Source organism: Poecilia formosa, unplaced genomic scaffold (assembly GCF_000485575.1).
Source record: "Poecilia formosa unplaced genomic scaffold, Poecilia_formosa-5.1.2 Scaffold865, whole genome shotgun sequence".
Lineage (NCBI taxonomy): Eukaryota > Metazoa > Chordata > Actinopteri > Cyprinodontiformes > Poeciliidae > Poecilia > Poecilia formosa.
Window position 1 is genome coordinate 43,639 of NW_006800804.1, and position 22,299 is coordinate 65,937.

The 22,299-nt window shown below is 43.7% G+C and overlaps 2 protein-coding genes across 3 annotated transcripts in view; one reads left to right on the forward strand and one right to left on the reverse strand.

Moving 5' to 3' along the window:
• Positions 1-8: 8 nt before the first annotated feature.
• Positions 9-14,776, forward strand: LOC103131878 (actin filament-associated protein 1-like 2). Of its 2 annotated transcripts, none has more exons than XM_007543619.2 (16): positions 9-951; positions 7,457-7,591; positions 7,781-7,858; positions 7,929-7,990; positions 9,077-9,188; positions 9,260-9,489; positions 9,801-9,980; positions 10,105-10,191; positions 10,348-10,417; positions 11,565-11,791; positions 11,873-11,982; positions 12,073-12,190; positions 12,290-12,374; positions 13,243-13,409; positions 13,486-13,596; positions 14,177-14,776. In XM_007543619.2, the coding sequence occupies exons 1-16, from the start codon at positions 936-938 to the stop codon at positions 14,201-14,203; spliced, it is 1,815 nt and encodes a 604-aa protein (XP_007543681.1). In that variant the 5' UTR covers positions 9-935; the 3' UTR covers positions 14,204-14,776. The 2 variants fall into 2 exon arrangements, with proteins under 2 accessions (XP_007543681.1, XP_007543682.1); XM_007543620.2 differs by having other exon boundaries at positions 12,293-12,374.
• A 1,695-nt stretch (positions 14,777-16,471) lies between these two features.
• LOC103131879 (dematin) overlaps positions 16,472-22,299 on the reverse strand; it is a 20,026-nt gene continuing 14,198 nt past the window's right edge. Inside the window, exons 11-17 of the mRNA XM_016666973.1 lie at positions 22,071-22,102; positions 21,909-21,967; positions 21,793-21,835; positions 21,184-21,191; positions 20,979-21,035; positions 20,823-20,903; positions 16,472-19,910 (exon numbers count right to left, since the gene is read on the reverse strand). Of these exons, the coding sequence (XP_016522459.1) occupies positions 19,797-19,910; positions 20,823-20,903; positions 20,979-21,035; positions 21,184-21,191; positions 21,793-21,835; positions 21,909-21,967; positions 22,071-22,102 (394 nt within the window). The 3' untranslated portion in view covers positions 16,472-19,796. The remainder of the gene's footprint in view (positions 19,911-20,822; positions 20,904-20,978; positions 21,036-21,183; positions 21,192-21,792; positions 21,836-21,908; positions 21,968-22,070; positions 22,103-22,299) is intronic.

Below are 22,299 nucleotides of genomic sequence, written 5' to 3' on the forward strand. Positions count from 1 at the left end.
AACGGTATAATTCACACATCTGCGTATTTTTTTAATTTTAAAGATTTTAATGTAATTTATTAGTTTATTTATACAGACCAACAACGCTAACATTTAGCTAACTCGCTAACCCTGCTGAGGCCTTGTTTACTGGAGATGTTTGTTCAGGCTGTGGCTCCAGCAGGTAAGGCTGGATGGACGAGTCTACCGTTGTTGACCTCTGGTTCTGAGATGGTAAGAGGTGGTATCATGCTGTGGGCTCTCTGATGCAGCATTGACGCTGAGCCTTCAACATCATCTCTTCATGAGATGTTCATCCAGTTTTCACCAAGACAATGAACCACATTCCAGAGGTTAGGCTGAGGAAGAGGAGGAGGAGGAGGAGGGTACAGCTGCTGGACTGTCTCTGAAGGAGAAGCTAAGGACCAGAAGTTGGACCCGGTGCTATTGGACACTTTATGTCAAGAATGAGAGGAACAACATCTGGAAGCTTTCCTGGTTTAGAAGTGCAGCCACAGAAAGTGGCTTCTAACTTTTAACTGCTGGGAGACGGAAAGAAACCACCGCAGACTGGAAACAACTAAGACAGGGGACAGGGGACAGGGGACAGGGAACGCGTCTGAGTCTGAAATACAGAGAGGGATGTGAACGTCTCAAAGGAAGCCCAGGAGACAGGAGAGGAGGTCAAGATGGACAGATATGAAGCAAAATCAGAATCAAAGGTTGCTTGCTTTTCACTCTGACCATCACAGACGGACGATCCCCTTCCTCCGTGTGTTCAGGTCTCGGAGGGGCAGGACTAGGTTGTGAGGGGCAGGACTGGGCTGGACTGGGCTGTCAGACCTCGGTGTGTCCCACAAAGCCAACAGAGGGAGTCCAGGAAGGAGGAAACCTGACGTCTGTTTTTCTTCCAGCAGAGATGAGACTGAAGATGAACTGCTGCTGAGACGACAGACATGGACAAACAGAAAGGTACTGAGGTTGTTTCTATTCTATTCTATTCTATTCTATTCTATTCTATTCTATTCTATTCTATTCTATTCTATTCTATTCTATTCACTGTTTCTCTGACAGACTGAATCTAACTCCAGATAACAGAGCAGCTCAGTAAAAACAGCCATTTGTCTTCAGATATGTAGAATATTTTAAGTAGATTTTAAGGGTTTATGTAATATTTGTTTACTTTATTTGTGTTTCTGAATCAAATTTAACAAGCAATTAATAAAAAAGTCTCAAAAGTTTTAATTATTCTGTTAAATATTGATCCAAAGTTTGCTGCAGATCAGCTTTTCTTCCTCTTCCATAACAACCTGTGATCCTTAAATGATCCATAAAAGACCCAAATCACTTGTATAATTTAGCTTAATTTAATGTTTATTGAGATATTTTATATTGTACATTGTTGTGGTTCTGATTCCTGATTGAAGTTATGAAAAATGACGTTAATTTGGCTGGAGGAGATGGAGTCATGTCACCACATCAGATTATAGAAAACCACCTAAAATTATCAACAAAAATCTGGTGGAAGACATTCTGAGGGAGACGATGAAGACAGTAAAACCACTGATGAAGTAAAGGTGAATGATCTGCACCATCCTGCAGCTATAATGTAGGTTTTATTGTTTTTATCGACTTTTCGATGTGCAACAGTAACAATTTCTGATTAAATAAAATAATTCACAGCATAGTTTATCAAATTATCAAGAAATTTCCTCATGTGGAATATCTGCAGCTTATTGTAAACTATTAAATCTCCTTATTATCAAAGGATACAATTGGTACGGATTGTATCAGTACAAACCGATACAATCCGTACCAAATATCCCATAAGAGTCGATATAAAAACACTGAAACTGCAAGAAGAAACGATGGAGTGAAAATTTAGTTGTCTTTATTTTTATGAAAATGTGATGCAGGTTTTTAATGTTTCAAACACTATGAAAACATGTTTTTACTACTTTAATGATAAAAATAAAAACTAAAGCAAACATAAACACAATGAAACATGAATATCTTTGTAAGAATCTGATGAGGCTTGTTTGTCAGGTTGAATATATCATTTCAAAATATCAACCTGTAACCAGATGTTAAACATACTTTAAATCATTAAATCCACATTTCTATTTTTAAAAATATTTTTCATTGGTCTAATGTAATGTTATAATCTAAATGTTTTGTTTTTATGAACTGTAAGCAGAAAATCATCATAATCATGAAAACAAGTCAGTATTTGACTTTTTAATTAACTGAAATAAATGGACTTTTCAATAATATTCTAATTTATTGAATATGACCTTTTAGGCAAGGCAAATATTTTCTAATTTGTTTGTGTTAAAAATGACAGATACAATATGTTTGACTGTTAAGATTAAGTATTTTAAAAAATGTCTTCATAAACAGTTCAAGCTTTTACATGCAAAGGGTTTGAGATCAGCAGCTGATTTAATTAACTTTTTCAGGCATTTTTTGAGGATTTTTCTCCTGACAGTTAAAATAATCTATTTAAATATTTTTATTTTATTTGTCTTTTTTGAACTGAATCAGACCTGATAAATTCATTCTTTGTTACTTTTAAAGAGTCACTTTAAAAATGTTGTAATATTTAAGCTAAAGGCCTTTAAAGTTATGTTTATCTTCATGGATTAAATTTTAAAGCCTCTGCTGCTGTTTGCACGGGATTTAAAAACAAACAGCAAAGCTGTAAACTCATTTAGCTTCCAATAAAAACAGCAGAGTGATTCTCTGAGTGAAGAACCATTTTGTTTCTTAGCGGAATGGAAACAGCGACATGTATTTTGTGCAGCTGCAGCTGTTTTCCTATAGGGGGCACTGTTTCAGCCCGTCCTCCTTCTGCTGTGAAGTCTTTATCGTGCTGCTGGTATGTTAACAATCGGAAACACCCCTGCTTGCTCCTCCATCCTCCTCCTCCTTCCTGTTCTTCATCATCATGTCTTCCTCCCGCGGTGTCTCCGGGGACACAGCTAATAGGCCGTTTAGATCCATCAGATTTCCGGGTGTTTGTGTCTTCAAGGTATCCAAACCAACAGTTATTCCCATATTAAGAGCTAACCCAGCCCACTGAGAAATCAGGAGAGCAAACGGAAACTAAATGCTGAGGAACACTGAGGAGATAAGCTGCTGGTGTCTCCTGGAAACAGCTCAGAAACATGAATGGAGCGTTTTCTCTCCAGCAGATGAAAGAAAGTGGCTCCTCCCTGCTGCACACATGTTTGGACTTCTCTACATCTGAGGTCCCAAAATCACACGATTTTGTCTCAACAAACATGAATCAATGTCATTCTAACACGAAAAGACAACTTCGAGCCCCTAAGTACCTATTTGAAGATTTGATCAGCCCAAAACGTCCCCATAATTCACCATGTCCCCATAAGGGATATAAATACACAAGTCCCCACAAACACAGCTGGACAGACACACAACATGTTTGGGGGTTTTGCAGGAATCACATCTTCTGACTAATTTCAGGGTTTGGTTCTCATGGCAGCGCTGCTGAAACTACTTTTTCTAAAAGCTGCGACCGAAGCCGATTACAGGAGCAGCTGAGGCCCGTTTCTCTCTGTTTTGATGTCAGGCTTCAGGCCACAAATAAACACAGAAACAATCAGGAAACAACTGACAAGACTGATCAGCTGGGAGCCAATCTGCTAACTGGGGAAGATGTGGCTAAAGCCAGGGAGAGCGGGCTCTGGAGGACCGGACCCGGACACATCTGGCTGAATCTGGGTCACATGCAGCTGCAGACCAGCAGCCATTGTTGAGCAGCTTAGCTAAGGCTTTTAATGGAGAACTGAGTGAGGACCTCCACTTGTTTCTGGATCCATGAACCGAAGCCAGGAAGGTTTTAACCACAGCAGCTGGTTTTAACAGAGCTGTAGGGTTTAATGGCCGGACTCTCAGTTCTACAGCCGGTCCAGGAGAAAAACTCAGCTGGTGTGAGACCAGGATCACAGATGCGGCTGATTTAGTTTGATCTTCATGCACGCATCATGGGGTAAACACATGAGAATTATATAAAGTTCTCTTTTTGTGTTCTCTGTTATTTTGTGGTGAAGTTGTTATTTTTCATATGAAAGTGTCAGTTTTAGGTCAGTGCAGCTTGAAGCCAGAGACAGGAAGTGATGGTGAGATCACAACATTAGCAAGTTAAATATTTAGTTTAGTTTGGAATTAATTAGTAGTAAAGCTAAATGTTAATTAGCGAGCTAAAAATTAATTAGCAAGCTAAATATCTCGCTAGCAAGCTAAATGTTTAATTTGTAATGAAGCTGAATATAAGTTAGCAAACTAAATATTTTGTTAGCCAGCTAAGTATTTTGTTTGTAATCAAAATATTTGGTTAGGAAGCTAAATGTTTAATTTGTACATAAGCTAAATATTAATTTGCAAGCTAAATACTTAGCTAGCAACCTCAATATTCAGTTTATAGGCTGAATATGTAGTTAGCAATCTAAACATTTTGTCTGTAAGCTACGTATAGCTAGCCAACTTAAATAGTTTGGACTTAAACATTTAATTTATAAGCTAAATATTTAGCTTCCTACTTAAATATTTAGTTAGCGACTATTTAGCTTGTAGGTAAATATTTGGCTTGCTAACTAAATATTTAGTTTGAAACTGGGACATTTATAAATGAATGAAAACCCTGTTATTTTGTCTTATGATGAGTTAAAAAACCCAAATTATTGCTGTTAATATTTCACTGTGTAACAAGCAGCACCGAGTTTTTTAATGCATCCTGTGTGTTTCTGGACGTGTCCAGTGTTTTTGAACATGTCCCGTGTTTGTGGACGTCTCCAGTGTTTTTGAACATGTCCCATGTTTCTGGACGTCTCCAGTGTGTTTGGACGCGTCCAGCCGTCCTCGTGTCTCGTGTTGTTGCTGCAGAGCTGTGGGTGTGAGAGGTATGTGCAGCTCGGTGTTTAAAGCAGCAGCGGCCTGATAAGCAGTGCTGTGAAACGGCAGAGGAGTTAATCAACATTTAACCTCCGTCTCCCACGCCGCCGCCTGAATGGACGCAGTCTGTCCCCATGAATGGACTCCAGGACAGGCCTCCATTGTTCAGGACGGCTCTGTCTGCATGTCCGCCTCACAAGCGGCTCTGAGATCGGCCCTTTGAGACTCATTTGCCTCAATGAAGCTCAGATAAACCAGAAAGTAAAGGTTCTACCAGAACCAGAACCGGAACCAGAACCGGACCTTCTTGAGGCACCAGCTGGTCTCCACCTCTAAACCAGCTGAATACAGACATGGGACTGATGCAGGCTGGGGGTGCAGGCATCACATGAATACAGAGTTTATTTTTTATGTGACAGTGAAATGAAATATTAAAATTTACGCCAAAGAAAATCTGAAAAGTGTGGAGTGCATCTGTGTTCACCTTTGAAACATTCAGTTTTGTTCTCTGATCATATTTACTGTCTCTCCTAAATAACTTATGGAAAACTGTAAACAGGACTTCTTCTGGATTCTTCTTGTCAGTCTAATGAATACTGCCGCCGCTGGCTGCAGGTGGTACTGCAGATGTCCAAACTGATGGACAGTTTAGGTTGTTTGTTTCTCCCTGGAAAATAATTCATGAGCCTTATTTGCATCACAGCAAATGTTATTCTCATGATTTTCCCCCCAAAAGGCCACAAATTCCTCAGATTCCTATAAAAGGCAGGAAGGGAAGGAGGATGAGACGGAGGCTCATTTCGCTCAGCAGACACTAAAACTGCTTTAATCTCATTTATTCTGAGATTAAACCGCCACCAGGTTTAGTTTACAGGATCATTTGTTTGTGATGCTCAAAGCCAGAAACGGATAAAATCACATTAAAGAATCACATTTTGTCAAACTGAGTCTCTCCTGTAGAATCGATGCATCTGCAACAGACATGAACCCGAAAAAATAAGATTTCAGCAACAATGAAAACATCAAACATTAATTTGATGTTAATCAGAATAAATTCAACTGATGAATCCAGAATGTAACTTGTTTCTGATAATTATAAGTCAAAAATACATTTATGTTCTGAATCAATAATTATTATGGCTTCTAAACATTTCTAAGCTCTGAAACTTTAATCTTTCATCTTTTATTACATCTGACATGTTTTTCAAAAACTTTAGTTTTATCTGACAGATTATCTTATGGAGCTGCTTGGAGACTAAATTAAACATTTATGCTACAAATTAATAAATAAAGTATTAAAAAGTGTCACTGTGTTGATAGCCATTAAAATCATAAAGTTTATTTGTGAAGCATATTTCAGCAGTTCAAAGGACAAAAAAACAAAAACATGAGATTACAGCGGTAAAAATAAAAAGAAGGAATCAACAGTTTCAATACAAATACATTTAATTTTAGTTTATTTCCAGTTATTATTGAGGCCCTAAAGCGACTTTTGCGAGAATTTCTTCCAGTTTGTCTCTGATTTGATTTTTAATAATCAGTTCATTGATTATTTATCTGGTTCTGAAACTTTATCAACTGAGCAGCACAAACATCAGGCGCTGGATCAGAAGGTTAAACATTAGCAGCACCGAGTGTTTGCTCTGGTCCGCTACATGATGGGAGAAACTTTCCTGCTTTTTATCCAGTTTTCCTTGCCGAGCGTCAAACCAGCGGAAAACAAGCCGAGGTGTTTTAATCCGTCCACAGAGAGAAAAACGCTTCATTCGTCTGATTCTTTACATCTGTGATTATTAATAACCGTTATTGATTCCCGCTGATGTTTACAGTCAGATCTGCTCATGAAGCTGAATCTGGTTGATGATGCAAAGCTGCTGGAATGATGGAAACAGTTAAACATTAAGGAAGGAGAGCAAACAGACAGAGAGTCTGTTTCAGAGGAAACACAGATAAGGACCAAACATGAGTCACCGCAACTCAGGCAACCGTTGCCTCTCTGTCCCTCTCAGGCAACCGTTGTCTCTCTGTCGCTCTCAGGCAACCGTTGCCTCAGTGTCCCTCTCAGGCAACCGTTGCCTCTCTGTCCCTCTCAGGCAACCGTTGCCTCTCTGTCCCTCTCAGGCAACCGTTGCCTCTCTGTCCCTCTCAGGCAACCGTTGCCTCTCTGTCCCTCTCAGGCAACCGTTGTCTCTCTGTCGCTCTCAGGCAACCGTTGCCTCAGCTGTAAACTGGAGAGATGGAGAGGCAAAGTCAGAGCTGCTGGATGTCTGAACTTCTCTCAGTGGCTCCAAACATGGCGGCAACGAGGGAGACGGACTAGAGACTGACTCATTCAGTTACTGACTCGTCCAGTTACTGACTCGTTCAGTTACTGACTCGTTCAGTTACTGACTCGTTCATTTACTGACTCATTCAGTTACTGACTCGTTCATTTACTGACTCATTCAGTTACTGACTCGTTCAGTTACTGACTCGTTCATTACCTGGCTTGTTCACTAACTGTTGAGTGACTGACTCGTTCGTTAACTCGCCCACTGCTCCTCTCTCTCCCTGCTGTGCTCAGTTCTGGCGAAGCTGATCTGGGATCTGCAGACGTTCCTGTCGGTTCTCGACTCGGAGAACCTGAGCTACATCGCTCAGGCGCAGAAGAAGTCGATCTCAGAGCTGCTGTCCAAACTGCAGACGCCCGACGCTCCAGGTAGCGACCTGCTGATCACTTCCTGGTTCACCTGGTTCCACTTCCTGTTTGGTCCAAACAAACGGCGCAGACGGAGAGAAACAGGCTGCAGATGAAACACATTCACAGATTCATCTGAGCCTCTAGGACATATTAATGTGATGGAAACATTCAGCTTCTTAATGTGTGAATGGTTTCCTGTGTCTGCAGTGGAAGATGCTGAGTACATGGTGATGAGCTGTCCCTCATCGTCGCTAGGCAACGAGCTGGATGACTCACCTGGGACAGGTACGCCGCGGCGCCGCCTTCCTTCTCCCACCTCAGATCCGACGTTTGCTCCATGTTTGGTTGTTTCCAGATGCAGTTTGGTCGTCTCAGCTGATCTCACATCAGGACCCGTCGGACTGGATGAAGAGCGGGGTGAGCAAACATCACTGGGCAAACTGGGCAAACTGGTTTCTCTTCCAGGGCTGTCAAATAAAAACAGATTTAAAGGAAAAGAATCCAAAGAAAAACTGAAAAGTCTCCAGAAATCCTGCAGTGGCGGTTTAGAGAACCTCGACAAAACCTCCTGTTTCCCATCATACGGTTACCACGGCAACACAGGAGCATCGTTAATCAGCGGTAAGGAAAAGGGTCATCATCCCATCACGGCAGGTCAGACTCTAACCAAACCTCCTCGCTCCCCGACCTCAGAGAGGAGCTCAAAGGAAAACTGGGTGGAGGGAAGAAAGTTTGTTTTTAGATGGGATCCAGCGCCTGTGATGTGGGTCAGTAATGACAGACCGGGGCCTCCGGGGGTTTGGGAGGAGACGGCGGGGTGAGCGGGTGTGTGTGAGGGAGGCACAGGAAGCGCTCTGTTTACACGGGAGGCCGCCGTGCCGCACTCCCATTGGCTGACGGACCTGCAGGGGGAGGAAGCGGCCGCTGATGGCGGCAGATTAGCATCTGGTCTACGTGATGGACAGAAAACACACACACACACACACACACACACACACACACACACACACGATAAGATCAAAATCCCAGCACAGCGTTCACAGAGCTCACAAAAGTATTCACACCCAGTAACTTTCCTTTTATCTGGTGGAGCTCAAAGTAACTATAAAAACAGTTTAATTCTGACATCATAATTTACATGTTCTATAAAGTCTTTAAATATTACATTTAGGTTCATGTCGTATCCTTTAATGTTTATTTTGTTGCTGAATGTTTCTTGTTTTAATTAAAAACATGATGAGAGGAAACGGAACAGTCCACTTCAAAATAAGAGCCCGAATAGAAACTACTTGAATAATTTTTATGAATTGGCGATGAAACTTCAGCACAAATGTTGAACTTTATTCAGCTGGAAGTTTACTTATAGCAAAGTAAATTAGCGCTCTCCATGCGGAAGCTAAGTGCGCTAAATGTTAGCAAGATGAGCAAAGCGCTGTAAGAAGAATTAGCTCCGCTATCAGCGGATTAGCGACATGTGCTCAGCATATGAATGACTCTTTGCAGGGCCCCACCGTCCCTCCTCATCCTCCAGACGGGCTTGGCGGTGACGATGAAGAGGACACGTACGAGGAAGCAGAACCTTACGTAGCGTCTGAAACCACCGCGTCCAACACAGGTACCGCAGACACAGCAGAGGAACCTCAGCGGGTCTAAAGCCACTGAACAGGAACCTTTTCCTTCCTCCAGAGAGGGCGGAGTCAGAGAGCAGTCACTACGAGTCGTACGGTGAAGAAGAGGATGATGAGGATGAAGGAGGCGGCCTTGTGAAGGACAGAGCTCACTACATCCAGTGGAGCAGCTCCCAGATCAGCCTGCGGCCCACGCCGGAGTCCCGGCTCTGCGGGTACCTGTGGAGGAGGAAGTGGCTCGGACAGTGGAGCAAGCAGCTCTTCATCATCAAGAACGACATGCTGCTGGTGAGGAAGAGGAGGAAACGCACACCCTGCAGCTGCAGTGCCTGTAATCTCCACTAGAGGCCGCTGCGGAGACCCAAAGTGTTCAATCCAGACCCGTTGAACACTTTGGGTCTGGTTTGGTTATTCTGCTTTGTCCCTCATGGCGTGATGTGGCGTTATTGATGCTGCGTCACCTGATCAGGTTGAGGCGCCTTGGCTTGGTTCAGACGGACGAACAGCCACTTTGTAACTCATCCATCCGTCCGTCCGTCCGTCCGTCCGTCCGTCCGTCCGTCCGTCCATCCATCCGTCTGTCTGTCTGTCTCCACCAGTGCTATAAATTTGCCCGGGACCTGCTGCCCCAGCTGGAGTTGAACCTTCACGGCTGTCAGATTGTCTACAAGTCGAAGAGCAGCGCTAAGATCCAGCACCAGCTCAAACTGGTCCCAGTGGGCTCTGAGTCTCTGGTTCTGGGCTACAGCAGCTTCCAGCAGGCGGACGAGTGGAGGAAGGTCAGCAGTTCACCAAGCACCTTTCAACCTGAACCAACCTCTATAAACCCTGGGCTGCTGACAGCAACATTCATGGACGAGCTGTTCCTGATGTGAAGTCATTCTCTGTGTTTCCTGTATGAAGGTGATCGAGGAGGTGAGCGCTGGAGGGGAAGTGGAGTCTCAGAGCTTCTCCTCTCTGAGTAAATCTGATCTGCGACTGTCCTGCAGGGTAAGAAACACACCAAGGTTCTCCTGGCCCAGTGAAGAACATCCAGATGGGGAGCTTTTAAACTCTAAAAACCAGGAAAAACCTTAAGAAAACATCTGTACTAATAGGAAACAAACATGTGAACTCTAAGTGAAAATGTTTTTGTTGTGTCTTCAGTCCAGTACAGTTCTTACCGACTCTGATGAGGAGAAACCTTCAGCTTACTGCAGCCTCAACAGAGACAAAGGTACTGAAACTTTACTTCTGTGTTGAGAAAAACAGAACTGTTGAACTTTCTGAAGCAAATCTGGCAAACCTGGATACTTAGCCGGTTCTAATAAATTAGTCTTGGTTGAAGTCTTCACCATCAGGGTTGTCAACATCCTGCACTAATGATACAATCCATCAGAACATTCATCATCAGTTACTACACACTCAGACTCTGTGTGGTTTACATCCCGGACAGGCCCCCAATTTACAGCTGGTTGATTGGGGGGATTTATGTTAAGGTGATGATGGACTTTAAATTATTCAAAACTGACTGTAGACAGTTCAGAAACAGTCAACTGTTTACATGGATAATTTAGGAATAAATCTTTTTAATTGAACAATTCAGAAAAATTTAGTGGAAGCCGTGACAAAGATCCAGATTCAAGCTGTGAGAACAAGCGAGATGCCAAGTCAGTGATCCAGAAACCCAGGATGTAGGGTTGGGAATCGAAACTTCTGCAGACTGTCCAAGAGAGGGAGGGTGATCGCAACCGAAGGGTTGAAGTACCAGGTCAGCAAGGGCCGTGTACCTACAGAAAGAAAGGCAGCTGAATGGCAACAACAATGTTGAACCCATTTACACTGACATCATGTAATAACCTGGAGGAGACAGAAGCTGACACCAAAACTCCTAGACGACAAATGAGTGTCAAAGCAGCTATGTAGGATGACACAGCAACGATCCTGGAGTTTATCAGGGTGATCACTCCTAAATGCTGGGTTTTACCAAATCAGAACCAAACATTCAGCCTGTGGGAAGAAGCTCCTGAAACAGTCCAACTCAAGATGGCTGAGTGTGAGGTAAGCAAAGTGTTCATGGAGCATCACAACCAAGGAGCAGGTGGATCTGTGTTAATATGAGATGAAGGCCCTACAGGGAGACACCACAAGAGATCATTCCTGATTGGGACTGATCAGAAAATGATCCAGACTGATGGACAGGTGGTGACTTACTGCCTGGATCACAGTGGAGCAGCAGTGGTAGGCGTAGAAGAAAGACCACCAGAAACACCAGGATAGGAACAGAGAAGCTGATATTGGCCCCAAACTGGAGGAGAGGGCTGCAGCCTGTATGAGTTTGCAGTAAATGCCGGTCGGTGACTTTTGGTGCTGTGGACCTGCAGGGTTCCTGAACGTCCTGATGAACTGCCAGTGGCAGAGTTTACAGTGTCAGGTGGAGGACGGCGTCCTCAACATGTTCGGAGAGGAGATGGAGAAAGACGAGGAGGAAGAGGTGAAGCGGTCGCCTCAGTACACGGTCCAGCTCCGAGGCTGTGAGGTCAGAGACGACCCAGACCGCTGCTACAGGATCTCACTGAGCATGCTCGGCGACCAGGTGGCCGTGCTGGAGGTGAGCTGGCAGATCGGAGCTCCGGAGTCTCAGGTTAGTTCCTCATCATCAAGTCTTTCTGTCTAACCTTCATCACTTCAGGTGAGCTCGTTGGAGGAAAAAGAAAAATGGCTGAAGCTGCTGCAGGACGGAGCTGCCAGTCGTGGTTACCATGACAACAAGACTCAGGAGAACACAGGTGGCGCCCTCAGGTGGGACAAACTTTTTAAAACCAGCAAATCCCTTCATGAGATCACTCTCTTTCTGCTCTCTGAGTTTAAACCTTGCTCTTCTTTCCTCAGCGGGCTGCAAACGCGCCGGTTCCCAACGTCCAACGCCTACATGGACGACCCATTCTGCCTTACCAGAACCACCAGCAGCCAGCCCCTCTACTCCAACTCCGCTCCACAGAAAGCCCTGGTACAAGCCGGAAATTCATTCTTCTGACGATCCTCCCTGCAGTCGATGGGGAAGATGTGCTTTCTGTGTAGAGGCTGCTGATCCCTGTTTGTCTTTCAGCAGCACGGCTCTCAGGATTCAGCTCACCGTAACTCAGTGTCGTCCAGAGAATCGGTGACCTACAGCAACACGGTGCTGAGCAGCAGTGAGTCAGACCTGGACCAAACCTTCAGGATGAATAATCTGATCAGTGGTCTCAGACTGAACTCCTCAAGGGCCAGAGTTCTGCAACTTCCAGACGTGTCTCTTGTCCCACCGGCTGAATTAAATGATGAAGCTGCCCTGCTAGCATGCAGTCTGCTCCGCTACTGAGCCAGGAGAAGACAGCTCAGGGTGCATCATCGCCGTCCCTGTTCAGTCCCCTTTAACCCAACTCCAGTCCATCTGCCTAGTCAAAGTCCGGTCCAGTTGGAGAGGTGTGAAAACTAATCGACCTCTGACCTCTGGTCCTCCATACCTCAGACTGAGGTATGGACATACCTTAGTCTGAACCAGAGTTCACATTCAAGCTGAACTCTGGTTCAGCTTGAATGTGAAAGCCAAGCGGACCAGAGGCCATTACTAAAGCAGGAAGTGAACTACAGAGCAGGGCATTCTGGGTAAATACAATCAAAGGTAACATGCTAGCCAACGCTAGCAGCAGAAATGGCTCCTGGTCTGTAGCCAAAGACTAAAGAGAAATCCTCCAACACCAGAATCTGATGCCTCCATCTTGTTTCCATCTGGTGAAGAAGGAAGTTGCTCTCAGTGTCTTCAGAGGTTTTTGTGTCGTTTCCTTCAGTGGTTGTTGGTGCAGCGCCCCCACAGGCCAGGAGGGGAACAGGTTGGTTTGACCCAGAGAACCACAGCAGCCGGAGGTGGAGCAGGTGATGGAGTTCTGGTTCCAGTAGAACCGGACCATCAGGAGGGAAAACATGCTGAAAGTTGCAGGATGTCCTGAGGACTGCAGTTTGAGACCTCTGACCCCTGACCTTGAGGTTTGCTCATAGAGTAAAGTGAAATGTGTTTTTCAGGCCGGATGGCGCCGGCGATGCAGCGCGATGTCCAGAAGCTGAAGCTGGTCGACACGCCGGCGGTGCAGCTGAGAACCGGCTCCGAAACCAACCTGGCATCTGCTGTGAAGCGAAACAAGCACACCTCCTTCAGGCAGTCTCTGGCCATCTGCACTGAGCGCGCTCAGGTGAGCTGCACCTGCTGAGGTCCTGCTGGTTTCCTCCTGTGACCTCTGACCTCTGACCTGGTCTGCTCCGGTCCAGGCGGGCTTCCTGAACCCTCTGCTGCGGCGGACGGCCTCGGCCAAGAACTCGCTGAGACGAGCTCCTTCTGCGCTCTTCATCGAACACGGGAAGGTTTTCCAGAGGAAGAAGGTGGGACGGATCAGACATGTTAACCTGCCGCCATGTTTCATTTCTGAAAAACCTTTTGAATCCTGCTGCAAAGACCATTAGAGGAAAGGTTTTAACTTCAGTTAAATCTACCTTATGGGACTCTAACATTTTTAATTGGCTTCATTTCAGGCCCTTTAATTAACTAATGTCAATGGAATCAAAAACCATATTCGACTTTTTGCTCCTGATTTACTGAATAAATCCACATGAACATCAAACATGTTTCTAGTTTTAATCTTCAGGCTCTTCAAGCCTCAGATTGGATCAAAGTTCATCTATCCAGAGTTTCTCTGATCATTCAAGGAGCTTCTTTAGAAATGTGGATGCTTCCATTAGCATTAGCTGCTACATGTTAGCACTGAGATGATGCTGATATGCTAACTCCTTTTAGCAGAACCTGAAAGGACCAGGTTCTGCTAAAAGGTTGATTCATCATGTTGTTTCCATTAAAACATTCAAAGTGTTTGACAATCCAGAAACGGTTTGATGTTGGTGAATAGAAACACGTTTCCATGAATAACTCAACAAGAGGAGATGGTGGTTTTATTTTTCTCTACAGGAATGGGAGACCAAAGCTGCTGCCTGACGTTTTCCTCCTCATCAGCATCCAGCAGGCGGCGCAGGAACGCTCTGCTCTGATTGGCTGTTTGGACTCTACTCATTCAAACTGGTTAAAGGTGACCAACTGGACCAACTGGGCCAACTGGACCAACTGGGCCAACCGCACCAACTGGGCCAACTGGGCCAACTGGACCAACTGGACCAACTGGACCAACTGGGCCAACTGGCTCAGTGTTTATTATAATCAAGAACAAAATATTTTTCCATGATTCATTTCTTCTGGCTCCAGTTAAGCTACTATTTGTCTGAACTGTTGGTCCTGGACTCAATCTGCTCCTGCAACACGCGGTCCAGCGCCTGGCCCTTTAAGGCTGCCTTCCGCCTGCTTCTGATTGGCTGTTAAGAGGTGGGAACATACGACCATATAAGGACATGACAAAGTTGGAAAAGCTGCCTGATTAGAGATTAACTGAGGTCAGTCTACTATTTAACTAAAGCAGGGCAATGCCCACGGCCTCAATCTACCAGGGCCCAGGGTACCAGGGGCCAGGGTGCCAGGGGCCCAGGGTACCAGGGGCCCAGGGTTCCAGGGACCCTGGGTGCCATGGGCCCAGGATGCCAGGGGCCCAGGGTGCCAGGGGCCAAGGGTGCCAGGGGCCCAGGATGCCAGGGGCCCAGGGTTCCAGGGACCCTGGGTGCCAGGGGCCCAGGATGCCAGGGGCCCAGGATGCCAGGGGCACAGGGTTCCAGGGACCCTGGGTGCCAGGGGCCCAGGATGCCAGGGGCCCAGGGTTCCAGGGACCCTGGGTGCCAGGGGCCCAGGATGCCAGGGGCACAGGGTTCCAGGGACCCTGGGTGCCAGGGGCCCAGGATGCCAGGGGCCCAGGGTTCCAGGCACCCTGGGTGCCAGGACAAACAAATTTAATCACCATATAATCATATAATAGTTAGACAGGAGCTAACTATTTATTTGGAAGTAAAGAAAGAGCATTGGAGCATCATGTTATTATTAGTGATTTACCAAAGTTTATTTTAAAATAATTGAAATCACTGATGAACTGAAGATCAACAGTGACAATTTTATCTCCATATATATTTTATATAAATACACAAATATACTTTATATGGTAAAGTAGGATAAAAACTTCAGCCATGATCACTTTTAAGTAAAAAATAATAATAATAATAATAAAAAACTAAACCACCTGCAGTCATGGACTGGATGAACGAACTCAGTGTGTTTTTGGGGCCTTTTTCGCCCTGGGCCCCAGAATCACTAGATCTGCCCCTGGGAACCATTATGTGGAACAACGACTTTAGAAATGTGACAGGAAATGGCCAAAATACAGAACATAGAAAGGAAAATCGATAAATTTAGTTGAAAAACTACAGAATCTCTGAGCAACAACAACAACAAAAACTGGAATATCTTTTAAGTTTTGTTTTTCACTTAACGAGTTTTCTAACAGAAGAAACCATCAAATAACCAGATAATTCATGTAGGACTAATATGATGTTTTAATTAACAGCAAAAAAACTAAAAATGCCCTTTAAACTTTGTGTTAGTTTATAAGATTCTTCCAGGACCAGAACCGACGACCCGGTTCTGGATCTTTATAAACATTGAAGCAGCTGGTTGGAGCTTTTTCTCAGGTTCTGTGATGAGTTCAGGTGTTGCAGGAAAACCAGAACAGAAACTCAAACCATTTATCGAATCTTTTCTGAACATTTTCATGATACAAAGTTTGCAGAAAACTTGTTTTTATGAAGTGTTTAACATAAATGAGTAAAAGCAGCTCAGCGTCCAGGAGGATCGTCGTCTGGTTGCCATGGAAACCCGCTTCCGGGATGGAAACAGTTTGGGTCACAGTGGCTTCGCCGCTGCAGTGACCGCTGATGGCCACAGGGGGCGCCAGACTCCAGACTTTAATGTAAAAGCAGCAGCTGCTGTTTTGTTTTCATGTTTTATTTTCATTTCTCAGGCAGAATCGCTGATCTGATCACAGCAGGAGCTCAGATACAATCTTCTGTCTCTGTTCTTTCATAAATATTGTAACTATTTCATCATGTACTGATCAGCACAATGTAATAACTGATGATTTCTATTTACCAGGAAGAAATCCTTTCATCTTTTATATTTACTGTTCTTTATACTCAGGAGAAAGTTTCTGTTTGAGCAAACACTGATCTGTAAAGATTAAAATCTGATTCGTCTGTGGAGTTTTTATTTGGTTTGTAAAGTTACACAATCAAACATTAACAGAAATTATTTGAGTTATTTAGTCTGTCATAAAGATGAAGCAAAAGAAGAAGAGAAGCAACGAAAAAGCAGTAAGGATCAAAAACAAGAGTTTATATTAATAAAGACGTTCAGAGGACGCAGCTTTTATTTTGGTAGTCCACTTCTGGTTACCAGTAAGTGAATTTATTTGGGGATAAATATTTCCTCCTCCTCCAGAGAAACTTGGAGTCGACGGCCTGAAAGCTGCTAGAAATCTTTTTATTGTAACTCCGGCTCTTCACTCACATCATTTCTGAAAACAGCAAACATCAGAACATCATCGGTTCGTCTGGAGAAACGGCATCACCCCAAACACCGACCCACCCAGGAGGGGCGAGAGGCATGAAGGAGGTTGATGAAAAAAACAACAATTTAAACAATAAATGAAATTTAATTATCTGCTTCATTCTTCAGCTTTTAGACAGAAACAAAATGTTTCTAAAGTTTAACTATGGATCACTGCAGAAGTTTTTGAAGTAAATATTTTCCAAAATAAGATTAAATTGTTTTTCTGGAAGCTGAAGGATGTTGGAGAAAAACCTGGTTTTATTTTATTTCACCAGAACAGAAATAAATCAGTTTTTAACAAATAAAAGGAGATGAGCTGAAAGCGTCTGAGTCGTCCTGCAAAAAATAAAAAACGGATTCAAAACAGCACAAAATGTAGAAAAAGCGGAACATGAACAATCTTTGTGTCGTCATGGAGTCGGTCACGGCAAGCAGCCAATCAGAGCACAGCAGGACCCGCTCAGGAAAACAACACCAAGAACCAGAACCTGAAGAAAAATCCTCCACGTAACGTGGCCGATGCTTCTTCACATCTTCAGCCAAATGATTTTATTGTTTCTGTTTGTCCACAGGCACAGGAAGCAGCGAAGGAGTGATGCGGTGAACTTTGACCTTTTAATGATGCAGTGAGAGCGAGTCGACTGACGCAGGTCCGAGTCCCTGAGCCCGGATTTAAAGGACCCAAATCACCATGAATAATCACTAATGATCATTAATAATCATTAATAACCAGATCTCCTCCTGCAGCCTCAGACAGCAGCTTTAAAACACCGAAGCTCCTAACGTCCTACACAAAGTCTGATAAAAGCTAAAAATGCAGTAAAATAAGAATAAATATACAGTTGGATTCATTATCCACTGCTTAGTTTGTAAAAATGCAAAAATATACAACAATATTAAATATCAAATCAATCCTCAAACATGATTTATAACATAACAAAAAGCTTATATGTTTAAAACGTTTCAGTTTTTGTCAGCTAGCTTTTCTTCTGGTTCCGTTTGAGTGCAGCCTGTGTCAGAGCGCCCTCTGCTGGCTTCCACAGGAAGCTGCTTCTAAAAGTTTCTGGTAATTTTAACTGAAATTTAATGTTTTGACGAAAATACATTTTTAATTCTATTTTAAATAAGGATGAAAGTTAATTTATTGTGTTTTATCCTTTACTTCATTTTATTTTCTGCTTCGTGTTTCCTCTGCATCCCATCAACCAGCAGCTGTTAAACGGTCCGGATCGTCAGACGGAGCGAAAATTAAATCATTTAGTGGAAATTAAAACAGCAGCTGCAGCCATCTGAGAGCATTAATATGAAATAATTATTCCTCTGGTTCTCATACCTGCTGGATTAAATCTGAAACGGGTTTCCTTAAATCCGGTTCAGACTCGGAGCCTGACTCGTTAGGTGCAGTTAACCTGTCGGCCAGGTGTGGCGCTGCGGAGCGTTAAGAACTGACGTTACGGAGAAGAATGAGCTGAACGCTGAGGGGTTTACATCCGGCTGAAGTTTCCTCCAAACTTCCTCTGAATCATTTTCACATTTTTAGATGAATTCATAACAAACATGCCACTTTCTGAAAAATAGCTGCACATCGTTTGGCCACGAAGCAACGAGAGCCGAACTGGACGTTTCCCACCGCTGGGCCATGTCTCAGTGTGTGTGTGTGTGTGTGTGTGTGTGTGTGGCAGTGGTTTCTGCTGAAGAACGAATAAAGAAAAACGAGGAGGTTGGATCATGGCTCAGACTGGAGCTGAACTGGAACCAGTACGGTGAGCTGGGTTTACTGGGACCAGGAAATAATAATTTAATAATCAATTAATCATTAACAGAATATTAACTACAGGCAAAAAGGGCAAATTAGCCAAAACTGTACAAAAATATGTAAATGTAGTATTTTAGATAAAAAATAAATCTGTTTTTCCCAGAACTCCTGCAGAGGCAGTTTCAGCTTCACGTTCTGTAAAAACATGTTGGATAGTAAAATGTGCTCAACAGTCGGATTATTAATCAGTCAATCCAATAAATAATCCCCAGATCAGATCTACACTGCATGGAAAGTTTTTCTCATCTTGATGTTTTAAGTAGTTTTTAATCTGCAGATTAAACCTTTGCTACAAATAATCTGTTCACTGTAGAAATACATTAGTTTAGCATTTTAGGCAACACAACGTTAATTTTCTTATTTAAAAAGGAAAAGAAGTCTTTAGTTATATTTTATGTTTTTCCAACATTGTATAAAAATGCTTATGCAATAAAATGAAGAAATCTCCAGAATATACCAAATATTTATCAGATTAATCGATTAAAAGTCAAAATAGTTGATTAATCTTTGCAATAACAGATTAATCATCAGACGAATTGACTATTTGTCAGAATAATTGATTAATGTTCAACATAATCAATTAGCAGAATGTTAGTTATTGGAATATGAAATTATTTGTCCAAATAATTGATTATTCATCAAAAATGATAGATTAATCGTTTGAAATAACCAATTAATCATCAGAATAGTTGGTTATTTATCAAAACAATCAAGCAATCTTTGAAAATAATCGATAGTTCATGTGGATTACCGATCATTATTTTAGCTGTTAACTTGTTTTAGTCTGGATTTTGGCTCCAGTCTGTGCGATCAGCTTCAATCCTCGTTTTTCTTCTTCGCTGCTGGGAAAGAAACGCCGTTATTGTGACATCATCGCTGGCTTAGCCAATAGGAGGCCATCAGGGACGCTGTGGGACCTGACTCGGGGTCAGAGGAATGTTGAGACTTTCTGCTGTTTGTGGCGGATTCCAGGATTCAGAACCAGAACCCAGCAGCTGGGTCTCCCCCGTTAGCCGGACAGTTTGTGCGCTAGCTAGTTTAGTGAAGCTGGTGTTCTGCGGCTGGAGGAACCGGTGACGCTAAAGTGACGCAGCAGAACCCGACAGCCCGCCCCAAGCCGTCCACGAACCCAGGAGTCCGGCGGTCCGGAGGTCGCGGCCGCAGTCCGTCCGGCTTCCCGCCGGGCCGTCCGGGAGAAAGCAGGGGGTTCTGGGAAGCGTAGTCCCGGGAAGGTCAGAAGAGACAGACTTTCTTCTTCATCTCGTTCCTCTTCCAGAGGGAGAGGCGGTCGAAGTCCTCGATGGACATCCTGAAGACGCTGAGGAACTCCTCCGGGGACAGATGTCTCTGCAGGAAGACAGAAGCAGCTGAAACAGGCTCACATGTCGCCCCCTGCTGGCCCGGAGGAGGCAACGACTCGACGCTCTGCTGGGTTTCCGTAGAAACGTTTTATTCACCCGTCAGTGCAAACCAAGCAAACATTCCAGACGGACAGAGATATTAATATTTAAAATAACTAGAAACCAGTTAGATAAGAAAACAAACAAAAAATAATTAAATGGAGACATTTAGCACAGAGGAAAAAAGCACAGAACGGGCTGCACAGTGGTGCAGTTGGTAGAGCTGTTTCTGTGCAGCAAAAAGGTTCTGGGTTCGATTCCCGGCCCGGGTCTCTCTGCATGGAGTCTCCATGTTCTCCCTGTGCATGGTGGGTTTTCTCTGGGTGCTCTGGCTTCCTCCCACAGTCCAAAACCATGTCAGGTTAATTGGTTTCTCTAAATTCTCCCTGTGTGTGTGTGTGTGTGTGTTGCCCTGTGACAGACAGGTGACCCGTCCAGGTGACCCGTCCAGGTGACCCGTCTCAGCAGCTCCTCCTGACCCACTGAGGGACAAGGTGTTAGAAAATGGATGGATGGAAAAACCAAATGCTGTCATGAAGTTGTTTGCATTATTATTTCCCTTTTCTCTGATATTCATGTTTTGATTAATGTAAGGTCACGGATATTTTGGGTGGAAATGGAAAAAGACGAAGAAAATAAAATAAATCTGTAAAAAATAAAAATATAAACCAAAATAAGAATAACCACAAAACAGGTTTTGTGATCTAATTAGAAACTTTTTAAACTAATTTAAAGAATAAAGTGAATTTAATTTTGAATTTTTCAGCAGGTTCTGATTGAAACATTAGAAATAAATGATTATGATCAGAAAACCTGAAAAGTTTCCTGACTCCAGGAACCGTTTCGGTGTAGAAGTTACCTCCAGGCGGGTCCGGTCCACCCCGGGGGGCAGCTTGCTGCGCCCTCTGTGGGTCACCACCAGCATCTCATACGGGTAAATCTACAACAGCAGATGAAACCAGTACAACCAGTGAGACTCCAGTCAGCCGGTTTGAACTGGTTTCTGTCTCCTCACCTTGTGCTCCAGCATGCTGGGCAGGGAGTTCCCCCGGTCCATCCTGGAGTCTCCATTCTGACCCAAAACACAAACAGTCACTGGTTACAGTTCACACAGACCTCAGATTAAACTGGTTTTTAAAACTGGTTCCCAGATTTTAACTGGTTCCCAGTGAAACCGTGTTTTTGTCGTCATCATGGATGTCGGGTAAATTCAGACGAACCTGCAGACCTGCAGACAGACAGAGACGCATCACTGCAGGTTTCACAGCAGGATGGAAATATTTACAGATAAAACTCATAAATATTCCAATCAAACATATTTTCTACATTTCAGAATGAAGAACATGAAGAGGAGATATTTATATGTCAGTAAAATTAAAGCCAAAAATGAACAATTTGGACAAAATGGGTTCATTTTCCAAAATCACTTTCACCATTTTATTCATTCATTTATAAACACCAGCTAGCTAGCAAGCTAAATATTGTTTGCTAACTAAATATCTATAATAGTTACTCGCTAGTTGCTTGCTAACTAGGTTGCAAGCTAAATATTTATATTGTCTTTTAAATATTTAATGAATAAGCTAAATATTTAGCTTGTTAAATATTTAGTTAGCATGCTAAATAGTTAGCCTCAAGCTAAATATTTTGTTTGTAAACTAGATATTTATCCTGTAAATTGAATGTTTAGTTTGAATCTGAAATAACTGAATGAATAATGTGGTGAAATCTGACAGAAAATGAATTTTCTGTTTCTACTAATAATCCAGATTTCTGCTGCCAACTTTCGGTTGAGTCACTTTGGACCAGAAACGGTTTGCAGGATTTACCTGCCGGGTTTTTCTCTGCAGAGCCGAACTCAGCAGACTGCAGCTGAAACACAGAACCACACCGGTCACCATGTGACCCGATCGGGTCGAACAGCAGCAGGAATAGAACCACGTACCCGGGACAGGCCGCTCCTGGAGGATGCTGGGAAATACACCGACCTGGAGGCGCCGGAGCCTGGAACAGAGAGGAGAGCGAGGTTGGTCCAGATGGACGGGTTCTGGAAAAACCGGACCAGTGGGGTCCATCAGAACCAGTCGGGTCCAGGCTCAGTCCATACCGGTGTTCCGGTTCCGGTCCGGCAGTGAACGGGTTTTCCTCCTCAGCGGACCCGCAGACTTCCCCAGTTCTTCCTTCAGGATGATTTTCCCGAGGTTGGACTGGATCTGACCCGACAAAACAGAACTTCAGTCAGGAGCGCGACTCAGACGCTGCAACGAGGGAAGGTGGAGGTGAGGAGGTGAGGTGATGAGGTGAGGGGGTGAGGGGGTGAGGTGAGGGGGTGAGGG